Source organism: Mytilus edulis, chromosome 12 (assembly GCF_963676685.1).
Source record: "Mytilus edulis chromosome 12, xbMytEdul2.2, whole genome shotgun sequence".
In the NCBI taxonomy this organism is placed as follows: domain Eukaryota; kingdom Metazoa; phylum Mollusca; class Bivalvia; order Mytilida; family Mytilidae; genus Mytilus; species Mytilus edulis.
Window position 1 is genome coordinate 37061703 of NC_092355.1, and position 21051 is coordinate 37082753.

Here is a 21051-nt window from a genome sequence, read left to right on the forward strand (position 1 = left end):
GACACCAACGAAGTTTTTATTAAGCGTCTTAATGATTTAAACTTCCCAGAAAGATGTCAAAGGGGAGGATTCAATATTTTGTTGTGCAAGGAAAACTAGTAAAAACTGTCTCTTGAATGTCGTGACCTCATTTTAAATATGCATTTTTCAATCCCAGATACTTCAGCACTAAAGGACGATGGTGGGACGTCCTACACGGTAATAAACTATGTGAAACTAAAACAACAACACTCCCAAAAATTTTGGCAAAATGTTAGTTCATGTTGCAATAACTCCAATAGGCCTACATGACAATTGTCATGCAAATGAAACAAAACAACAACATAAAAACCTCATTAAATCTTTAAAAGGTTAGGCAAGTTAAAATGTGGGTCTATCATCTATGGCGCGGAATCAGGGTCAAAAATACTTATTTACGTATAAACATAATTATTTCTGTATATACGGAATTCGATTTATGTATATACGTAAATCGAATTCCGTATATACGTTAATCGAATTCTGTATATACAGAAATAATTACGTATATACGTAAATTGAATTCTGTATATACATAAATCGAATTCCGTATATACAGAAATAATTATGTATATACGTAAATATATAGAAATAATTATGTATATACGAAAATCGATTTACGTATATACGAAATTCAATTAACGTATATACAGAATTCGATTTACGTATATACGTAAATCGAATTCCGTATATACAGAAATACTATCTTTCTGTCTTTACATAAATATTTCTGTATATACGTAATTCGATTTCTGTATATATGTTATTCGATTTCTGTGTATACGAAATTAATTTTGTATATACGTAATTCTATTTCTGTGTATACAGAATTATTTCTGTATATACATAATTGGATTAACGTATATACGTAATTAGTTTTGTTATTAGTTTTGTATATACGTAAATCGAATTATGTATATACACAAAGAAGTATTTTTGACCCTGATTCCGCGCCATAATCATCTGATCAAATTTGACACAACTTGTCTCTTGGCACTACTTGTTTCCTTGTAATAAAATTTTTTAGTCATATGGTATCTTTTGAGATGTGAAGGCCACACATTCATGTCCTCCATTAGGATATGCTGGCTACACTGCCACAAGATGTATCGTCCGTTATCTGATTACTTTCAAAACGAAACTTGTTGTTTTATAATAAAAGAGGGACGAAAGATACCAAAGGGACAGTCAAACTCATAAATCTAAAACAAACTGACAACGCCATGGCTAAAAATAAAAAAAGGCAAACAGAAAAACAATAGTACACACGACACAACATAGGCCCGTAGCCAGGAATTTTCTAAGGGGGGTTCGTTGGCCTCAAAAACTCGACTTGAACAGTCACAATCGAACAGAACGTTGATTTTAAGTCATTATTTGTTTTCAAGGGGGATTCGTCCAAAACCCCCCTGGCTACGGGTATGAATTAATCTCCCATTTGGGCATAATGTTTGGGTATTCATTTTCATTAATTTTATTTTTTGTAAACTTGTATCAATTTAGAAAATGATATAAATTTATTTTAAAAGATAAAACACATTTTTATAACATAGAAATTATTGGGCTGTCAAATTGTTAAGTATTTTTATCATCATTGACAAAAAGTTTATTGAATTAATCACTGATCTAGAATATAGTTTTACATTATGAATAAATACTTAAGGTCATCATCATGAAGATGGATAATATTTATATTTATTTCCTCAAATATATTTTTTTTTTATACTTTTAAAGCCAAAATGAAGATTTTTTACTGTACTATTTTCAACAATCATGACAATATAAGAGGGTTTGGATGGGGTTAAATGATTAGAGAATAATGCCCTTAAAAAATGAAGATTAGAGAATAACGGGCAAAAAAAATAAAGATTAGAGAAATGCGTGGTCTAAAAATATAATGAATATTGAATGATTTATAAAAGAAAACGCTAAAAATTAACTGTTAACAGAATTTTCCCTTCTTAAAATTTAAAGAAAATTATCAAAATTAGCATTGTAAAAATATGATTAAAGTGAAAACAAACTTGGTTAACCTTTTTTGGTTTCGTGATAACAGACTATAGGATTCAGTCAATGTGAACTGGTTTCCGATACTTCAACTCGGACTTTTAATTCAGTGGCGGATCCAGAGGGGGGCGTAGAGGGCCCATAAAACGTCTCTCAGTCATTTTGAAATTCAAATTACACTACAGTAACACATTGCGTAGGCTGAGGATGACAATCGTGACACCTTCAAAGCGACACAGGATTTAACAAGAACATATTGACTTCTATTTCACTATTCCACCAAACAGAAAGTAATGCTCTGTAGACTATTACACTCTCATGAAAAAAAGTTCCACAGCAATAGTATCTAACTACGGAAACATGTTTAACCCCAAACGCCCCAGCCTATTTTAAAATAATATAGCTGAATAATGATCCCCAGTCAGCATAAGCTCTATATAGATTTAAAGTCGTAAGTACGAACCATTTGATTTGAGGAGACAGTCTTAGATATTTGAGAGAAAAAAAATTAACTCTGATTTTTGCCTTAAACAAAAATTCTAGACGCAAAACAAAAATCTTGTCCACTTTTTTGCTATTAGAAACGAAAATTCCCAACAGAATTATTTAGCATTACATGAACATGTTGAATAAAAGCGGGCATATTTTTTTGTGGCAGGGGTTTTCATGTCTGACCGGAATGTCTGTTTCGCCGAACTGATATATGGAATACTTTTTTCAAGACCAGACTGCAACCTGCCTGCTGGGTGTGGCCTTTATGTCTTCATTTGTCGGCCGGCATTTATAAATTCGTTGTCATTTCAGACTCATTCTTAGCCTTTGATTGATTTGGAACCCTTTATTTCCCTTAATGTTGTTGGGTGAAACATATCAAACAAACATTTGGATAAAAATTGCTTGTTTGTCTTTCTTAACTCGTGTCGGTCGTATTTCAAATTCAATCGAATAGCCCAGCGTATATCTTGTTAACAACAAGAACTCTGTGAGGTTATTCTAACTTACACAACGGGTTACCCGACCTTTCCAGGCAAGGGCAAAGACACGCTGATTCCTTCAGTGTAGCGCGCGTGCGGCCCCGAACATCTAAGGGTGTAACTTACAACAAACGTGCGAGAATTTTCCATGCCTATGTTTTACTGACAAATCATACATTAAATGTATCAGTACATAGCTCTTGGATCCAAAGGGAGATACAGCATCTAAAATGTCCAACCCTTACACCTTACCAGCAACTACAAAATATGCATGCCCCACGCCAGGAACCGTTTAAAAAGTGCATATTTCACTTATTTAATGTTTTTAGTCCTAAAAAGGGGCCAAAAAAAATTTCGCCTCGCTCCGCTCGGCAAACTTTACAAACTACGACCCCTCTTTCAAAAAACCTGAATCTGGCCATGTTTATAGCTGACTATGCGGTTGGTTTTTATTCATTGTTAAATGCCGTAAAGTGACCTATAGTTGTTAATTTATGTGTCATTTGGTCTCTTTGGAGAGTTGTCTCATTGGCAATTACACCACATCTTCTTATATGTAGTCAAAAGCACTGGAAAGAACTGATGAGAATTTGGACTTGTTACTTCAAGGAACTAGCACTTTAATCATGCAGAACAATACACATCAACACGTCATTGTTGAGAAACAAATGAAAGCCTTGCTGTTGTTTGTAAATCACAGTTCTCATTCATTTAAAAGAATGTTTTTTTACTTTTTTTTAAAGATTAAAGAAAATTGGGGAAAAAATTAGAGAATAATGCGTAAAAAATCACTTTTAAAGAATAGACTTATTTTTTGGAGATTAGAGAAAAAAGAGGTGAAAATTAAATGTTTACAGAATAACAGACCCCCCCATTCAGACCCTCATATAAAATATATGGGTCATCATGCTTTTTTTCAAGCTACAAGTAATGCAACATTTGCATAGATTTTTTATATGCTTTCAGAAAATCATACCCGTTGATTTTGTTTTACTACATGTATAAGAGTAATCTCCCAATGACAATGAATGAATTACTGAATTGAAAAATTAAGTCTAGAAAAACACAACTATTTTGTATTTGTTTAAATATTTGGATAATGCAATAAATCACTTATTTCTCTAGCTCTATACAAATAAAAGTTTAACCAATAAACTTCAAATCTGTCTCCAAATTTGCAGATTCTGTAAAAGAACTAGATTGATTGTGTACTGCTTTTGTACATTCCAAGATAGTTGTATATCTAAATGTGATGGAGGTTACCTTGTACATCACACAAATTTGACACTTTATCTGATCCTTGCCCATAAACATAATCATGATACAGAAATTAAAAAAAAATTGTACAAAAAAAGATGCAACATGTAATTCTAAACACCAGGCTTACAAATGTGTATACCAGACAGCTGATACCAGACACAGGTCTATTCTACAGAAGACTGAACAGTGATACTTGAGTTAAAAGAGTTAAAAAGGCCAAATAAAATATAAAGTTTAATTGAATTCATTCATAATGAAGACTCAAAAGTGGAAAAGATTTACCAAATATACAGCTATGGTAATCTTTTCTTTGAGTAGAAAATCCTTAGTATTAAAAAATATTCTAAAGTTTGTAAACAGTTAATTTATGACTATGACTATATCAATGATGATTCACATCAAAACTGATATGCAGATTACCATGATTACCGGTTTAATTTGTGATACCTTGGGAAAGAAAAAAACTCTTGTGTGAGATATAATTTTCAAACCTTGAATAGTTTATCATGTTTATATTTGTTATTTCTGGTCATGCTGGTATAAAACTTAGGGCTATTCCAGAAAAAATGTATGGGGGGGGGTTGGAAGGCAGTTTTTGTCAGCACCCGCCACCCAGACAATTGTAATTGAGAATTATAGTGCATTATAGTGTGAAAAGTTGCTCTGATACCCATCAACCATGTATTATTAATATAATGTGCCTTCCACCCCCCCCCCCCCCAACCCCCCAACCCCATACATTTTTTTCTGGAATAGCCCTTAGTGTATTGGTTTGAATATATTTTTTTTTATTTCAGAGTTTTAATATACATATAAATGGTGTATTCCATTGTTCTGTCAGGTACAGCTTACTGAATGCCTTCAATGAAGAGGTAAATTATAAAAAAGAAAAGATTTTTTTTTTTTATCTAGGTCAAAATAATCCAAGCAATATGGAAATTATCAACATATTGCAATCTGGACATGTCCTTTTACATGTTTTAAGTGCAATGGATTCATTATTATTTTTTGGATATCAAATTTTTTGGATTTCATTAGTAATTTTAAACCACAGTTTTGAAAATGAATGCAGAAGCAGTAAAACTCCAAGTAAAATTCAAAACTGAAAGTACCTATAAAATGGCAAAAATTGAAAGCTAAAACTATCTTACAAATGGAAAACAACTGTCAAGTTCAAGAATTGGTACAGGCATTTCATAATAAATGCTTTGATCAAATTTACAATACATATGCTATGTTGAGATGGATCATTAAATGATAACAATTTTCCGGAACACACACTATTGTACATATATTTCAAAATTATATATTTTCATGTAAGTAATCTTCTTTTTTTGCAGCTTAAGAAAGAATTTGGAGCAACAGTGTTGCCACCATTCCCACCAAAGAAAATGTTTGGGATGACTCCAGAGAAGTTGGAAGAGAGACGTCTTATGCTGGAGAGATATGTTCAGATTGGTTAGATATATATTATGCATAATGTATCCATAAAGATTCTAGATTCCTTCATATGAGAAAGAGAAACTTGATTATCAGATTTAAAGTAATCATAGAATTTGTGATCGTGCAAATTACAGAAATTTCACATTTTTGAAGAAGAAAAAAAATTAAGCTACAGGGAATAAAGTACATGGTTCACTTATGTCTGTTCCTAATGTGATTGTCATAATTTGTTAAAAAAATGTTCTTTTATCAAAAAATAAGGAGAATGTGTTACCAATGATAGTTGGTACGTCTATATAAAGTCCAAAAATTGGTGTGCCTTCTCTAACTTGAGTTTGCCACAGGCTGGATCCAGCCATTTTAAAAAGGGGGGGGGGGGGGGGGGGGGTTCCTAACCCAGGACAAAGGGGGGTTCCAATTACATGTCCCCATTCAAATGCATTGATCGTCCAAAAAAAGGGGAGTTCCAACCCCCGGAACCCCCCCTCTGGATCCGCGCCTGTTGCCATAACCAAATATGATGAACATATGTACAAGGCTTATTATCACAAAACACAGATCAGATTAAAAATTAAGGGGGCATAACTTTTACAGTTCTCTTGATAAGTATCTTTATAATGTTAGATGCATGCAAGGGCATTATCTGTGTCAATTGGCTACTTTCTCCATTTATTTATGACTCTTTACATAATGAAGTCGGAGCTGGGAGAATAAATTCTATAATAGGACAAAATTAGAGGCCCCTGTCTACAAAATAGTACATGTATCATAGACACAAAGACACTCAGAAATTATACATTGTTCAGTAAGCAGGTAAGTTTAATAATATAGATAAGTAATATAAATATCATCTTTTTCAGTGAGTCAGGAACCAAGAATAGCAAACTCTGATATATTTAATGGATTCCTACTCAAGGCACAGCAGGTAAAACTAACTGGCTTTATGTTTAGTTGATGTTGTTTCTATTTTACTGTGGATTAAGGTGGTACCCAACACCTTCACTTAAATTAATTTGGCTCATTTAATTTTCATAAAATTTTGACAAAGTATTTACTCTGACCCTTTAACAAAAATATAAAAATTTCAAAAAATTTGAACCAACCAATTGATCAGAAAATATACACTGGTTATATAGCAATTTGACAAACACCAATTTTGATCATTGAGAAGCTTAACATCCCTTTTACAACACAACTTAATTAAAACGTTTAACTAACTGTACAGAGTTATCTCCCTGTAGTGTTAGGTACCACCTTAATTTATTTTTGTCAGAATTTCTTTGAATTAAGGAGACTTTGTATTTTTTGGTTTTATAAAAGTTTGTATACAAGCCTATACAATATGCATACTTCTTTGAACATTTAAATTCATGGTTCATCTGTACCCACAAACCCAATGAAGATGTCAATTTGAAAAAGTCTGTGCATGTCTTAAACATGTGAGTGCTTCTAGTTCTCTTTTAATCTGCATTAATGAAAATATCTTGGCATAAAAAAAACAATATTATTTAAAAAAGAAGATGTGGTATGATTGCCAATGAGACAACTATCCACAAAAGACCAAAATGACACAGACATTAACAACTATAGGTCACTGTACGGCCTTCAACAATGAGCAAAGCCCATACCGCACAGTCAGCTATAAAAGACCCCGATAAGACAATGTAAAACAATTCAAACGAGAAAACTAACGGCCTTATTTATGTAAAAAAAAATGAACGAAAAACAAATATGTAACACATAAACAAACGACAACCACTAAATTACAGGCTCCTGACTTGGGACTTAGATGACCATGTTATGGTTGTAGAGGATATTTTAATATTTTAATCTTTGAATTGTGTGATAATATAGCTCTGTTATGATAGAAATATCTTTCTATTTTATTGCAGGAAACACAAAAGGAGACGTCAGAGGCTGTTACATTAGATGTGTTCTTAATGAACGGTTACAAAATCACTGTGAAAATTATGTCTACAGACCAAACAGAAGACGTTCTGGAGGTATATAACTTTACAAAAAATCGGTCTATTCCATTTTATCAACTAGAAATTTATGTTATGTTTTTATTGAAACAAAGAATATCAGAGGATGAGTGTTGCAGTAATAATATTCCAACTCTAGAAATTAGGTCCAATGATTTGTCCATCAATTGAATATTTTCATCAAACTATTCTCAGCCACTACTGAATAGAATAACAGACAACAAATATATTTTTCTTTTTTATGCCCCACCTACGATAGTAGAGGGGCATTATGTTTTCTGGTCTGTGCCTCCATTCGTCCGTTCGCTTCAGGTTAAAGTTTTTGGTCAAGGTAGTTTTTGATGAAGTTAAAGTTACATCAACTTGAAACTTAGTACACATGTTCCCTATGATATGATTTTTCTGATTTTAATTCCAAATTAAAGTTTTGACCCCAATTTCACGGTCCACTGAACATAGAAAATGATAGTGCGAGTGGGGCATCCGTGTACTTGGGACACATTCTTGTTCTTTTTTGAGAAGGCTTTTAATTTCTCTTCTTAATATGGAAATAAGGATATGTGGTATGATTGTCAAAGAGACAGCTTTCTACCTAAGTCTAAATGATATGGATGTAAACAATGGTAGGTCACTGTACAGCCTTTAAAAATGAGCAAAACCCAAACCTTGTAGTAAACTATAAAAGGACCTGACATTACAAAATGTGAAACAATTCAAACAACAAAAAGTAAAATCACAAAACGCTGATCTCAGAGGAAAATTCAAAATAGAAAGTCCCTAATTATACATTTTATAATCAAATGACCAAATCAGAAAGCTCAATCACATCAAATGATTGGAGAACAGCTGTCATAATCCTGACTTGGTACAGGCATTTTCTTATGTATTAATGATGGATTAAACTGGTTTTGTAGCTTGCTAAACCTCTCACTTAAAAGCAGAACTTCAAACATGTTCATGCTGTATGGGCTGTGCTCAATGTTGAAGGCCATATGATGACCTATAGTTGTTAATTTCTGTCTCATTTGGTCTCTCATGAAGAGTTGTCTCATTGACAATCATACCACATCTTTTTTTTTTTGGATACAGAAATCAATATGAAATGAAGTTGAACAACTTCGGACTAAACATGTTTATTTCTTCTGTTATTTTAGACTGTAGCATCACAACTAGAAATGCCAGAAGAATTTACATATTATTTCACATTATACCTGGTACGGAAAGAGGAGGATGGGGATAATTCTAGTAAGTTTATGGGACAACAACTAATTAAAGTTAAAAGTAAAATCACAAAAATACCAAACTCAGAGGAAAATCAATTCGGAAAGTCCATAATCACATGGCAAAATCAAATAACAAAACGCATCAAAAACGAATGAACAAGAACTGTCATATTCCTGACCTGGTACAGGCATTTTCAATTGTACAAAATGGTGGATTGAACCTGGTTTTTAGAATCACTGGTAGAAATGCTAGATTAGTTATATAGATTACTGTGGATTCGTTATTATTCGTTGGATACCAATTTTCATGGATTTCGTGTGAACAGGTGAACCACGAAATTAAATGTCCAACGAATACCAAATTTTTCATAGGCTTGTATGCATACTTCGGCAAAACCACGAAATTAAATATCCACGAACATGTAAGTTTTCCTCAATCCACGAAAATTGGTACCCACGAAAATAAATGATTCTACAGTACTTTAAGAAATGCTATATTTTGCAATAATGATGGAAAGCATTACAAAATTTTTTAAATCTACAGCATTCAAAATTAATCTTATTTTAGATTTGAATATTTACACCAGGGTTTTCACTGGACGTTGCCATTTTTAATTGTGGCAATCAAAATTCATTATTCAGATGGAAACAATTGTTGCTGTATAGTTTTTATGGGCAAGAAGTCAGTTCAAGTACAATGCATTAATTGAAAGTGGATAAAAAATTAAAGTTTTGTGCTAAAGAAATGACAAAAAGTAAATTGAGCAAGGGGGAAACCCTGGCTTTCTTCTCTATGAAGATAAGCTAGATATATGTCGTTCTGTGTCTTAAAAAATTTTCTTGTTTGATATTCTTCTTTTTTTCTTCAGTTGTACGGAAGTTACAAGAATTTGAATCACCTTATATCTCATTAAAATATGCAAACAAGATTGGATCTCACAGAATAGTCCTACGCAAAGGGTATGTATTTCTGTTATTTAAATTAATACATAAATAAGGCAGCTTACCACATAGATGCCAACCATTACAATTTTTTCCGGTTTTGCGATCAAAACAACGTTATTACGGTCAAAGTCAAATAGTTAGGGATTCCCAGTCATCACTGTTAAATTTTGTAAAATGCGGATTTTTATCATTACTTTTCCGGCCTGGTCCGGTATTTAGAAAACGTCAATATAATGCTTCCGGTTTCTCAGGAGTTATCGACCTATTGTGTTGTAACTAACTGACTTCCGAAGATGCAAACTTGCATTTTATGGAAAAAAAGAAGTAACTTTCCCCCTTTCTCTACTTCTCCTTGACAAAACGAAAATGTACGAGTCGAGAAAGTCTGAACAATTAACAAATGGAATACATACCTTAAATATGTTAGTGCACATCACTTTGCATCCACTCGTCAGTAATTTTTTTGGTAAATGCACGTTTTAGAATGATTACTGAAAACTTTTCAAACTTACGGAAATTTTGATAGATAGTTACTGATTGTGTCGAAAGGGGTTTGGCATCTATGTTACTAGTGAAGAAAAAGCTTAAAATATATTAATAGTAGAAAATCTGATTTGCAACATACACAATATAAAAAAGAAGATGTGGTATGATTGACAATTAGACAACTGTTCACAAGAGACCAAAATGACACAGACATTAACAACTATAGGTCATCGTACGGCCTTCAACAATGAGCAAAGCCCATACCGCATAGTCAGCTATAAAAGGCCCCGATAAGACAATGTAAAGCATTCAAACGAGAAAACTAACGGCCTTATTTATATAAAAAAATGAACGAAAAACAAATATGCAACACATAAACAAACGACAACAACTGAATTACAGGCTCCTGACTTGGGACAGGCACATATCTAAATAATGTGGCGGGGTTAAACATGTAAGTGGGATCCCAACCCTCCCCCTAACCTGGGACAGTGGTATAACAAGTCTTTATATCATAAATCATTTGATTTTGTTTGACTATTGGTATTGGTGAATAATTTAAACAAAGACTTTCAAAGACCTGACATTAACTCCGTGATCTCTTTTTAAGAACTAAACATTTACATGTTTATAAAAGCAAACAATGAGGAGCTTTCTTACTTCAAATAGGCTTCACTTTTTTCAGCACTGAACCGTCCCCCTTTTTTTTACTCCCGAAAAACTATAATTTTCTTCTTCTTACCATAATTCTCAGTTCACTCTAAAACAAAATTGATTCACATAAACAAATGATGAAATTACTAACTTATCAAATAGTCCTTGACAATTATGATTTAAAAGGGCACTAGCTATGATGTACATAAAAAATCAAAAGTATGATTTTTTTTTTGTTCAATCATTAATGAAAGAGAAATAGGGAAATAGTAATTTGCTTTTATCAGCTAAAATGGTTCAATTTTGTCAAATTAAGCTTATAAACATTGATAATGAGTTATTCACTTGCTACATCATATTGAGACCATGTCCTGTAAATTAATTGTTCATTTTGTAATTTTGAAAGTTTGGAAAAATGTTTTACATTGTTATAAATAAAATATGAGAATTTGAGTCAAATCAATGAGCATGAATTTGGCAGCTAGTGTCCCTTTAATTGGTATGTAAGGTGTTCATTGAAAATATCAAATAAAAGTGGCAATTGATCAAAAAAGTTATAAGTTATGTCCCTTGGAAATCATTTTGTGAAATATTGACAAATCAGTGATCCAACTCTTGCAATTCTTAGAAGATTTGGATGCAAGCTGTATTGAAGATTTACATTAATAATATTTCAATTGAGTTCCAAAACCGGTACAAGTTAAGAATATATTTGAGTTAATCCTTTTGTGAGCTATGATATTTTTTTAACCTTTCAGATTTTGGGATTTGAGCTATGAAGATGATTTGTTAGAAAATAAAGTTGCAATGAATCTGTTATACGTTCAGGTATGTAATGAAATCTTTATAATGTGATAGAAATAACAGACCATAGCTAAAATAATTAGGGGGGAGGGGGAGAGGGGCCCAGGCCCCCCCTTTTGTGGGAAAAATTTGATTGATTATATAGGAAATCACTGAAGCATGACTGGAGCAGGTTCCCCCTTAGGAAAAGTTCTGGATCCGCCACTGATCATTTTTAATGTTTTAACAAATTACATCTCAGACAAGATAGTTGGTTCTGAAACTAGGCCCTCTCTGCTATTTATGTGAAACACTTTTATATTTAGGGACAAAATGGGGCCTTATTAATCTTACTCCTAATGAAAGAGGATAATAAAATTATATGATTGCCAAATTAATGGGGGAAAAAAAACCACTCATGAAAATTTAACACATCACAGTTGAACTGTAAATGAATGAATATATAAAAAAGAAGATGTGGTATGATTGCCAATGAGATAACTATCCACAAAAGACCAAAATGACACAGACATTAACAACTATAGGTCACCGTACGGCCTTCAACAATGAGCAAAGCCCATACCGCATAGTCAGCTATAATAGGCCCCGATAAGACAATGTAAAACAATTCAAACGAGAAAACTAACGGCCTTATTTATGTAAAGAAATGAACGAAAAACAAATATGTAACACATAAACAAACGACAACCACTGAACTACAGGCTCCTGACTTGGGACAGGCACATACATACAGAATATTACTACATCCTGAATATGCATGAAATATTTGCCACTGGACGTTAAGCAACCAACAATCAATCAATCATACAGAATGTGGCGGGGTTAAACATGTTAGCGGGATCCCAACCCATATTAGTTGTTAGATTTTACAAGCTTTATGTCAATTTCTGAAAAGTTATATTCTAAAATTTTGATATAGGCTGTAAATGATATAGAAAGGTCATGGACATTGGGAACAAAAGAACAACTGAAACATTTAGCAACGTTACAGCAGAGAGGTTCAAAAAGGGAGGTAAGTATGTATAAAGACTAAACAAAAAATAAAAAAAGATCAATTCAAGTTTAGTGTTGCAAAATATTCAGTAGTAAGAATTTTATAAATTACATACACACCAACACTGCATATCTGTTACAGTAGAATTGACACCAGTTAGGTTATTACAAATTATTTCGTTTGTCTTACATGTTTGAAGGATTTTTTCTTGTAAAACTTTTTAAGAAAATATCACAAAAAAAAAAAAACAACCATTCATGGTTTGCTTTTTCAAGTGCTTTTAAAATACTGACCAAAGTGTGCTTCTGCTATTTATAATCCTGACAAACTATTTAATAGAAGGTCACCTTATGTATAAGCAGATTTTTTTGTATTTTGTAAATTCAGAAATTGATGCGTGAATTTATAATTGTGAATCACTGTTTAATGGTCAAAATGCAAGATCTGATTAATGCAATGGCAACGTTTTTTTTAAGGGAAATCACTTCTGATAACATTTGTGCAAGTTTAAATTTTCAATATTCCAGATCTGATATTGTCACATTTTTTACATTAATAAACACATTGCAATAACGGATATTTCTATGGATTGATCAGATTTATAATAATCTGTTTATTGTGTCACACTAAAGAAATTCACACAAATTATATCATTACTGTGGATTCAATATAATTCGTTGGATACCAATTTTTGGTGGTTTTTGTGGGTACAGGTGAACAACAAATTCAAATCTTCAAATAACTAAACATTTTATAAGGATTTTATATACAGAGGTGAGGGGGGATAGGACCGTTATAGGGACTCCGGAATCGGGTGTTTTTAAGCTCGGAATTTCGGGATTGACCCTTTCGGGATCCGGGAATTCTTTTTTCTTGATTTCAGGACTTCGGGATTCAGATTTTTTTTAATCTGGATTTCAGGATCAGGACCCCTCCTACCCCCCCCCCCCCCCCTCAGAGGTTGGTTAAACCGTGAAATCAAAAACCCATGAAAATTTAAGTTTTCCTCAATCCACGAAAAAAAATGAATCCACAGTTTTATTATCTATTTTGTCACATTTACTATAGCTAATATTCTCACTTTATTTCAGTACCTTCGGTTAGTGAGGACCTTCAAGTACTATGGTTACATACAGTTTAAGCCTTGTATTACAGACTACCCCCAGGATAATTCTCGGGTGTTGATTTGTACAGGGGGAAGGGAAATGAATTTCAGAATACAGATGGCAGCAGTTAGTATTTGTACCTATATTGTTCTGAATAATTTTATTTTTAAAACAAACACAAAAATAGAAAAAAAACATTGTCACAATAACCTATTCCAAAGCATCCACTTATTAAAGACCTAATTGGTTGGTAATCTTGACAAAAAAGACTGCCCTAATAGGCTAGACAATCTCATTGTTAGGCACTATATTGTTTGCTCTTCGAAAGATCTCTTAAAAGAAAAGTTGATATTTCGCTCATTTTCCAAAATGTTGAGAATAGATTTAAGACGATGTGGTATGAGTGCAAATGAGACAACTCTCCAGCCAAGTCACAATTGGTAAAAGTAAACCATTATAGGTCAAAGTACGTCCCTAGATTAAGTGTGAAATTGATTACTGTATATGATTTTTATATGACCTGCAGCAATTATTTCCATGACAAATAAGAATTCAAACTGAAATTATTATCTTCACATCTTATGAAATAAAGAAAAGATTTTGCTCATTAATGGATGAAAGACAAACTTTTTTCATAAATTATATTAATAATTTATCTACATTTTGCTTCAATTTTAGAATTCTGTGAAAGAAGGTAGTTTTAAAATCACCAGAATAAAGTGTTGGAGAATAACCAGTTCTGTAGCCAAGGTAATTATAATGTTGGTCTCATTGGGGTCTAAGCGTGACGCGGGATTGCCGATTTTTTGTAAGCGTGACAGGTGAAAGCAAATTACTGTGTCGTAAAAAAGGAAATGAGGTCTTGCGGGACCCGGAAAATGACAAAAAAATGAGAATTGCTTACGTATATAGTGTAAGCGGGATACAGGAATTTGACAAAACAGTAAGCGGGATCCGGGATCGGAACCCCCCAATGAGACCCCCTATAATGGTTGTAAATCTAGTCAAGTGTGTCCAGCATTCAACAGAGCAAGCAGAAAATTTATAATGGTATTATGACATTCTTTTCTGTTACACAGTTTCTGATATGAATTCGAACCATACTGTAAATTCAGGTATTATTGTGATGTTTTTATGACGGTGCCCAGCCTACAAATATCCAAAAAAACAAAAAACAAAATAACTTTTTTATCAAGGGTTGTAAGCAGCACGGTCTATGGCTTCTAACTATGCAATAAAAATCAACCAAATATTCAAGGTTTCACAACAGGGCTAGATTTCAGTTTTATATAAAAAAAAAATATATCATGGTTTCAAGAATAATTTTGTTCACAAAATGTTAGCAATAGCAATAATTGGGTCTCACATTTTTACCAGTAATCAGTGATTTGCAATAATAAATGCACACATTAGTTTCTGATTGAACAGTTTTGATATACATAATTACTGTAAACCAACTTATTTTCGCGATCAATTTATTTTCGCGATCAATTTATTTTCGCGATCAATTTATTTTCGCGACTATCGTGAGTAGAAAAATAATGTGAATATTAATTGTCGCGAATATGTAAAACTTGGATCTTTCCTTATAACACTTTTTTTCTTCCTTTGTCATGTTTGTACATGTATAGGTGTAAAAGAGTCTTTAATAACTATACTTATTTACAGTTTGTTGAAAGAAATGGTGAGAGTACCAAACCTCCACAGATGGAACTTGCTTTTGAATATTTAATGTCAAGAGATTGTTTACAGTGGATTAGTATCAAAACAGATCAGGTAGGAATTACACTATCTCAAAATTCTCTGTCAGATATGGGTGTAATACATGTAACAGTAATGTCACTCAGATGTGCCAACTATTCCCCTTCATGGGGGATATCTTCCATAAGAGGTGTTGATCAGATCCTTATAAACTCAATTGTGCATACTAAATACATTTAACAAGGCATTCAGAATAGTAAGAAAAACATTTAAACACATGCATACTTGTTCAAAATCATACATGTTCTAATTAAGTACACTAATGACATGTATAGGTATGCATTAGTCCTTGTGTGCTTAAAATCCCCCATGGAGATGGGGTCACTGCTATAGAATAATGCATTCTGGGTATAACTTTCAAAATCATTTTGTTTGGTGAAAGTTTTTCTAGACTGGGTAATCAACCAGTCAGGACTCTACTTCGTCAAAATTATCTCCCCATTACGCCAGTTGATTTTCACAATCGTAGAAAATGGAAGCCATTGTAGGGATGACGCGCTGTCAATTTTGCTCTCGGCAACCGATAAATTTATCCACATTGCACCATTACGATCCTTATATGTCAGTTGTATTTTAAAAGATAAATGTATCAACTAGCTAATGAGCATTAGTTAATGATCTTGTCTGCATTGATTTAACTTAAAACTACTGTCTGATCGGTTGTCAGGTGGAATTTTCGAAAATTCATAAACATTTAAAAAAATTCGAATTAAATATGTCCTGGAAGGGCAGACTAGATTTTTTTAGTGGTTGAAGACTATAAACCCTAGTTTTCACACACAAAAAATTATAATTTTTCGAAGATATGCATTTTCATCATCCAACTTGAAAGACTGTTGTCAAGTACTTTCAGTAAAAAAATAGCTATTTGAACACACCTACTCTGTTTTTGTGATTCATTAGATAGGTATTTCATTTGACCCATATATTTCATCTTTTAGTACTGTGATTTTTTTATGTTATAAAGTCAACCTATAGCTTTGATATATAAAAATGATAGAATCTGAAGCGAGACGATGTATGAAATATTCTTGCTTTGTACGATATCAAGACAAAATATTCAACTCAAACACGCCCGAACATAAAAAGGTGCACTCGATTTTCTCTTTTCGATACAATTGTTACCCATTTTTTGGAATTTTTTCTTGAGTCACATAATGGAAGGGCAGACACTAAAATTACTGAACTAATAGATTGATATGTTTTCCGTCCGTGGTATTTTTTTTTTTAAATCGGAGGTTATGCATTTTCTACATCCAACTTGAAAGATACCCATGTCGTCGACTTGATATCTAATTGTTCTGCTTAACTATGTACTAAATAAATTGAAAACTTATGCAAATGGTGTTTTCAAAATAAAACACTTCATAATTGAGAAGAAATTGTAATTTTGTTTGTTTCTATTAACTTTTAAAATTTTTGTCACTATAGTAAACATTACAGTAAGCATTTATCGCCTTCTCTAACAAAGAGCTTCGATTCTTTTGTTCTATTTCAACCTGGTTTCCGACTGCAACCAATGACAAAATGTTTATATCATTTCTCTAATTCTATGGAAATTTATCCCTTTCCGAACCCATTGTATAAAAAAATTTAATCAACGTGTGGTTGCCCGTGATCTCAGAAGATCATTGGATGATGTTAAGGGTCATGACCTTTTTAGCTAACTGGATGAATCAAAATATGCCATAACAGGTGTTAATGAAATTGACAACTTCGTGCAATGTGAAAGGCACTCGAAGGGGATTTTCGGTTAACAAAAAAAGAAAATGTTTTTTTTAATCATTAGAGAAACAGATTCTTATATAGTTACTTGTGGATTATTGAATTTATCCAATCTCGATAGTTAAATTATAAATTGTAAAGTCATCGCAGAGGCTCGGACTTTAAAATTTATAATTTAACTATCTCGATTGGATAAATCCGATAATCCACTCGTATCAATGTAATAATCTATATATAAATGCTTTTAAAATGAAATTACCCACAAACCTTTACGTTTTCATAACACACAAAATATCACAACCTGTTTACATATTTAGTCTAGTATGTTATAAATCTTTAAAAATCCTTTCGTCACACATAATTTGTTTAAAGGTCTAAAGATTTCGGCTACTGTCGGTTTTGGTCAATTTTGTATTATGTGTCCAAACGGACGTTGATTAGAGGTGTCAGACCACCAAACCAATTGCATTTGATGTCATCGTTTACTTAAATTAACCAACAAATTGGCAGAAATGAAACTTTTGGTGAAAGAGAAATATATTAAGACCATTTTGGGCTAAAATTTACTTGTTTATGAGTTTGCATTCAAAATTGACGATTAATGCACTCCATAGTATACTAATTTAAGATTTCCAGAAAACCAGGGTTTATTTTTAGTGGTACCTTTATTCGAAAGACCTCTTCTTTCTTATATGATTTTAAACATATTTTGAAAATTGGCATGTAGAAAGCTGATACATGTACAATTCAGGATATACCTGGTTTTGATGAAGTTAAACTTAAGGTAAAATATTTAGAAAGCTGTGAAAATTGCAAAATTTGGTTGAACAGATAGGGACTATTAATTGGTGGTCTAACACCTAGAGTGGCTAGAAATTGGACGTGGATTAGAGGAGCCAAAAAATGGATGTAGATTAGATAGGCATAAAATTGGCCACCGATTTGTAAGGATATTTTATTGTGACGTCAGATTTGGACGTTGATTTGAGCAACAGATGTTGATTAGAGACTGGACGTCCATCTGAGTCTTACATATATGTATGTGTATATTTGTTTTACTATTTTCTGATATACAACCCCTCCTTGAATGTACCACAGTACATGTAATATTCATATCTTTTCAGGCAATATTAATGAGTATGTGTTTACAGTCCATGGTTGACGAACTTATCTCGCAAAAACAAGGCAGAAAAATCAAACGAGTAAGTAATTTATAGTAGATATACTGTGGATTCAATTATTAGTGTGAATACAAATTTTGGGTAATGGAGGACAATTCCTATTTTTTGAGGATATTTTACTTCATGGATTTGCTTAAGCCTTTAGAAAATGTGTACTTTTTTTAACAATAAACTATTTTTAACCACAACCCACAATATCCATGAATAATAACAAATATGACACATTTAAAAGAGAGGGGAAAGACACCAAAGGGCTATTCAAACTCCTAAATCGAGAATCAAACAGACAATGAAAAAAAAAAAGAAAAAAAAAATAAATAAAACACTACAGAGCAAACTAAAGACTGAGCAACACAAACCCCACCAATAACTGAGGACAATCTAAGGTTCCCTGGAATGGGTTAGCAGGTTTGGTGGCACTTTGTCCTGTTGCTAATGTAATTACAAACCCTAGTGATGGGTCTAATTTAGTAATTTGAGAAAAAGTGGATCTGATAGTTGTTACAATAATTATATTTGTTGTCATCTGTGAAACTATATAAGATGTACCCAAGTTATGTTTCTTTTTATTATTTTTAATGAATATAGATAAAAAGATAGTTGGTGTTCATGTCAACAACACAGCAATCTATTACACAATGTATACGAAAGATTTATATTTTTTAGTGTTCAATAAAAGACATTAGAAGCATCTGTGTATAAAAGTAAGCTGTATTTTAAGTAACTATTTTCATATTCTTGGTTTTAGCCACAGGATAGATCAAAAGGAACAGCAAAGAAAGTGCAGCTGAAGAGAGATAATAGTTATGGCATGGGTTTGGCGCAGTCAGCTTTACCTAGTCCAGAAGAGGTCAGCCATTATAAAATTATTTTTATTTCATTGTATTTGGTTATAACACAAAGTATCTCCACACAATAGACAAAATCTTTTGACATAGTAGACAAAGCATGTTTACACAGAAGGTAAATTTGTTCATACTCTAAACTTTCAAACACTGAACAAAATCTCTCCACACACCATATGAAGTCTCTTCACACTCTAGACAAAATCTCTCCACACACCATATGAAGTCTCTTCACACTCTAGACAAAATCTCTCCACACACCATATGAAGTCTCTTCACACTCTAGACAAAATCTCTCCACACACCATATGAAGTCTCTTCACACACTAGACAAAATTTCTCCACACAACAGACAAAATGATTTCACACTCTAGACAAAATCTCTGCAAACAATAGACAAAATGATTTCACACTCTAGACAAAATCTCTCCACACACCATATGAAGTCTCTTCACACTCTTAGACAAAATCTCTCCACACACCATATGAAGTCTTTTCACACTATAGACAAAATCTCTCACACACCATATGAAGTCTCTTCACACTCTAGACAAAATCTCTCCACAAACCATATGAAGTGTCTTCACACTCTAGACAAAATCTCTCCACACACCATATGAAGTCTCTTCACACTCTAGAAAAAAATCTCTTCACACTCTAGAAAAAATCTCTCCACACTCTAGAAAATATCTCTCCACACATCATATGAAGTCGCTTCACACTCTAGACAAAATCTCTCCACACACCATATGAAGTCTCTTCACACTCTAAACAAAATCTCTCCTCACACCATATGAAGTCTTCACACTCTAGACAAAATCTCTCCACACAACAGACAAAATAGTTTCACATACTAGACAAAATCTCTCCAAACAATAGACAAAATGGTTTCACACACTAGACAAAATGTTTTCATACACTAAACAAAATCTCTTCACACACTATACCAAAGTATCATGTTACATATAATGTACCATCCTAAATATGCTGTATAATATTTGCCACTGACACAAAACTACCACCAATTAATCTAACAATTCCAATGTACATTTCATTTTACAGGAAGCTAAAGGAAATGGGAAAAATGACAAGAAAGGAGTTGTGACGAATGATGCTTTTAGTACGATTGGTGACGATGATTTATAATCAGATTGACAGCAATATGCAAATTGTGTTCTCCAGCTAGAGATTTAACAGAAACCAAAGTTAAAGAAGGAGAAAGACAAACATTAAGTCATAAACTTGCCATAGAACCTATTGTTATAGCAGTCCATTTGTTAGACCCCATAGTGACGCAGTAAAACATTTTGATAGTGTTTTTTCTTAGGTGCATTTTCTTCTTTTAACTATATTGACTACCCTATATTAGAGGTTTAAGGATACAGTAGAAATATTTAAAGAGGGGCATAAAAAGGGGATATCTGCGAAACAAAATTGACATTTCACAATGAACGAACAATTAAAAATGTCTTGCACTTTGATCTTTTTACCGATTTCACGAAACACGGTGAATAAAGAACCTTTTTCACGGCTGCACGTGAAATAAAAATGGCAAAACACATTGCACGAAAATAACCCTTTACCACCCCCTTTATTGTATGTAATATGAAATTTCTCGAAATATTTGGTGCATATTGCAG

The 21051-nt window shown here is 32.7% G+C and overlaps 2 protein-coding genes across 2 annotated transcripts in view; both read left to right on the forward strand.

Moving 5' to 3' along the window:
• Positions 1-21051, forward strand: part of LOC139498374 (5-hydroxytryptamine receptor-like) — a 219679-nt gene that overhangs the window by 69944 nt on the left and 128684 nt on the right. The window lies entirely within an intron of this gene.
• Positions 23-20611, forward strand: LOC139498369 (sorting nexin-17-like). Its single transcript, XM_071286748.1, has 15 exons — positions 23-198; positions 5057-5131; positions 5600-5717; positions 6563-6627; positions 7595-7705; positions 8842-8932; positions 9780-9870; positions 11754-11823; positions 12719-12811; positions 13885-14025; positions 14578-14649; positions 15568-15675; positions 18510-18587; positions 19315-19416; positions 20474-20611. Exons 1-15 carry the CDS (start codon positions 139-141, stop codon positions 20555-20557), a joined length of 1359 nt encoding a protein of 452 aa, XP_071142849.1. The 5' UTR covers positions 23-138; the 3' UTR covers positions 20558-20611.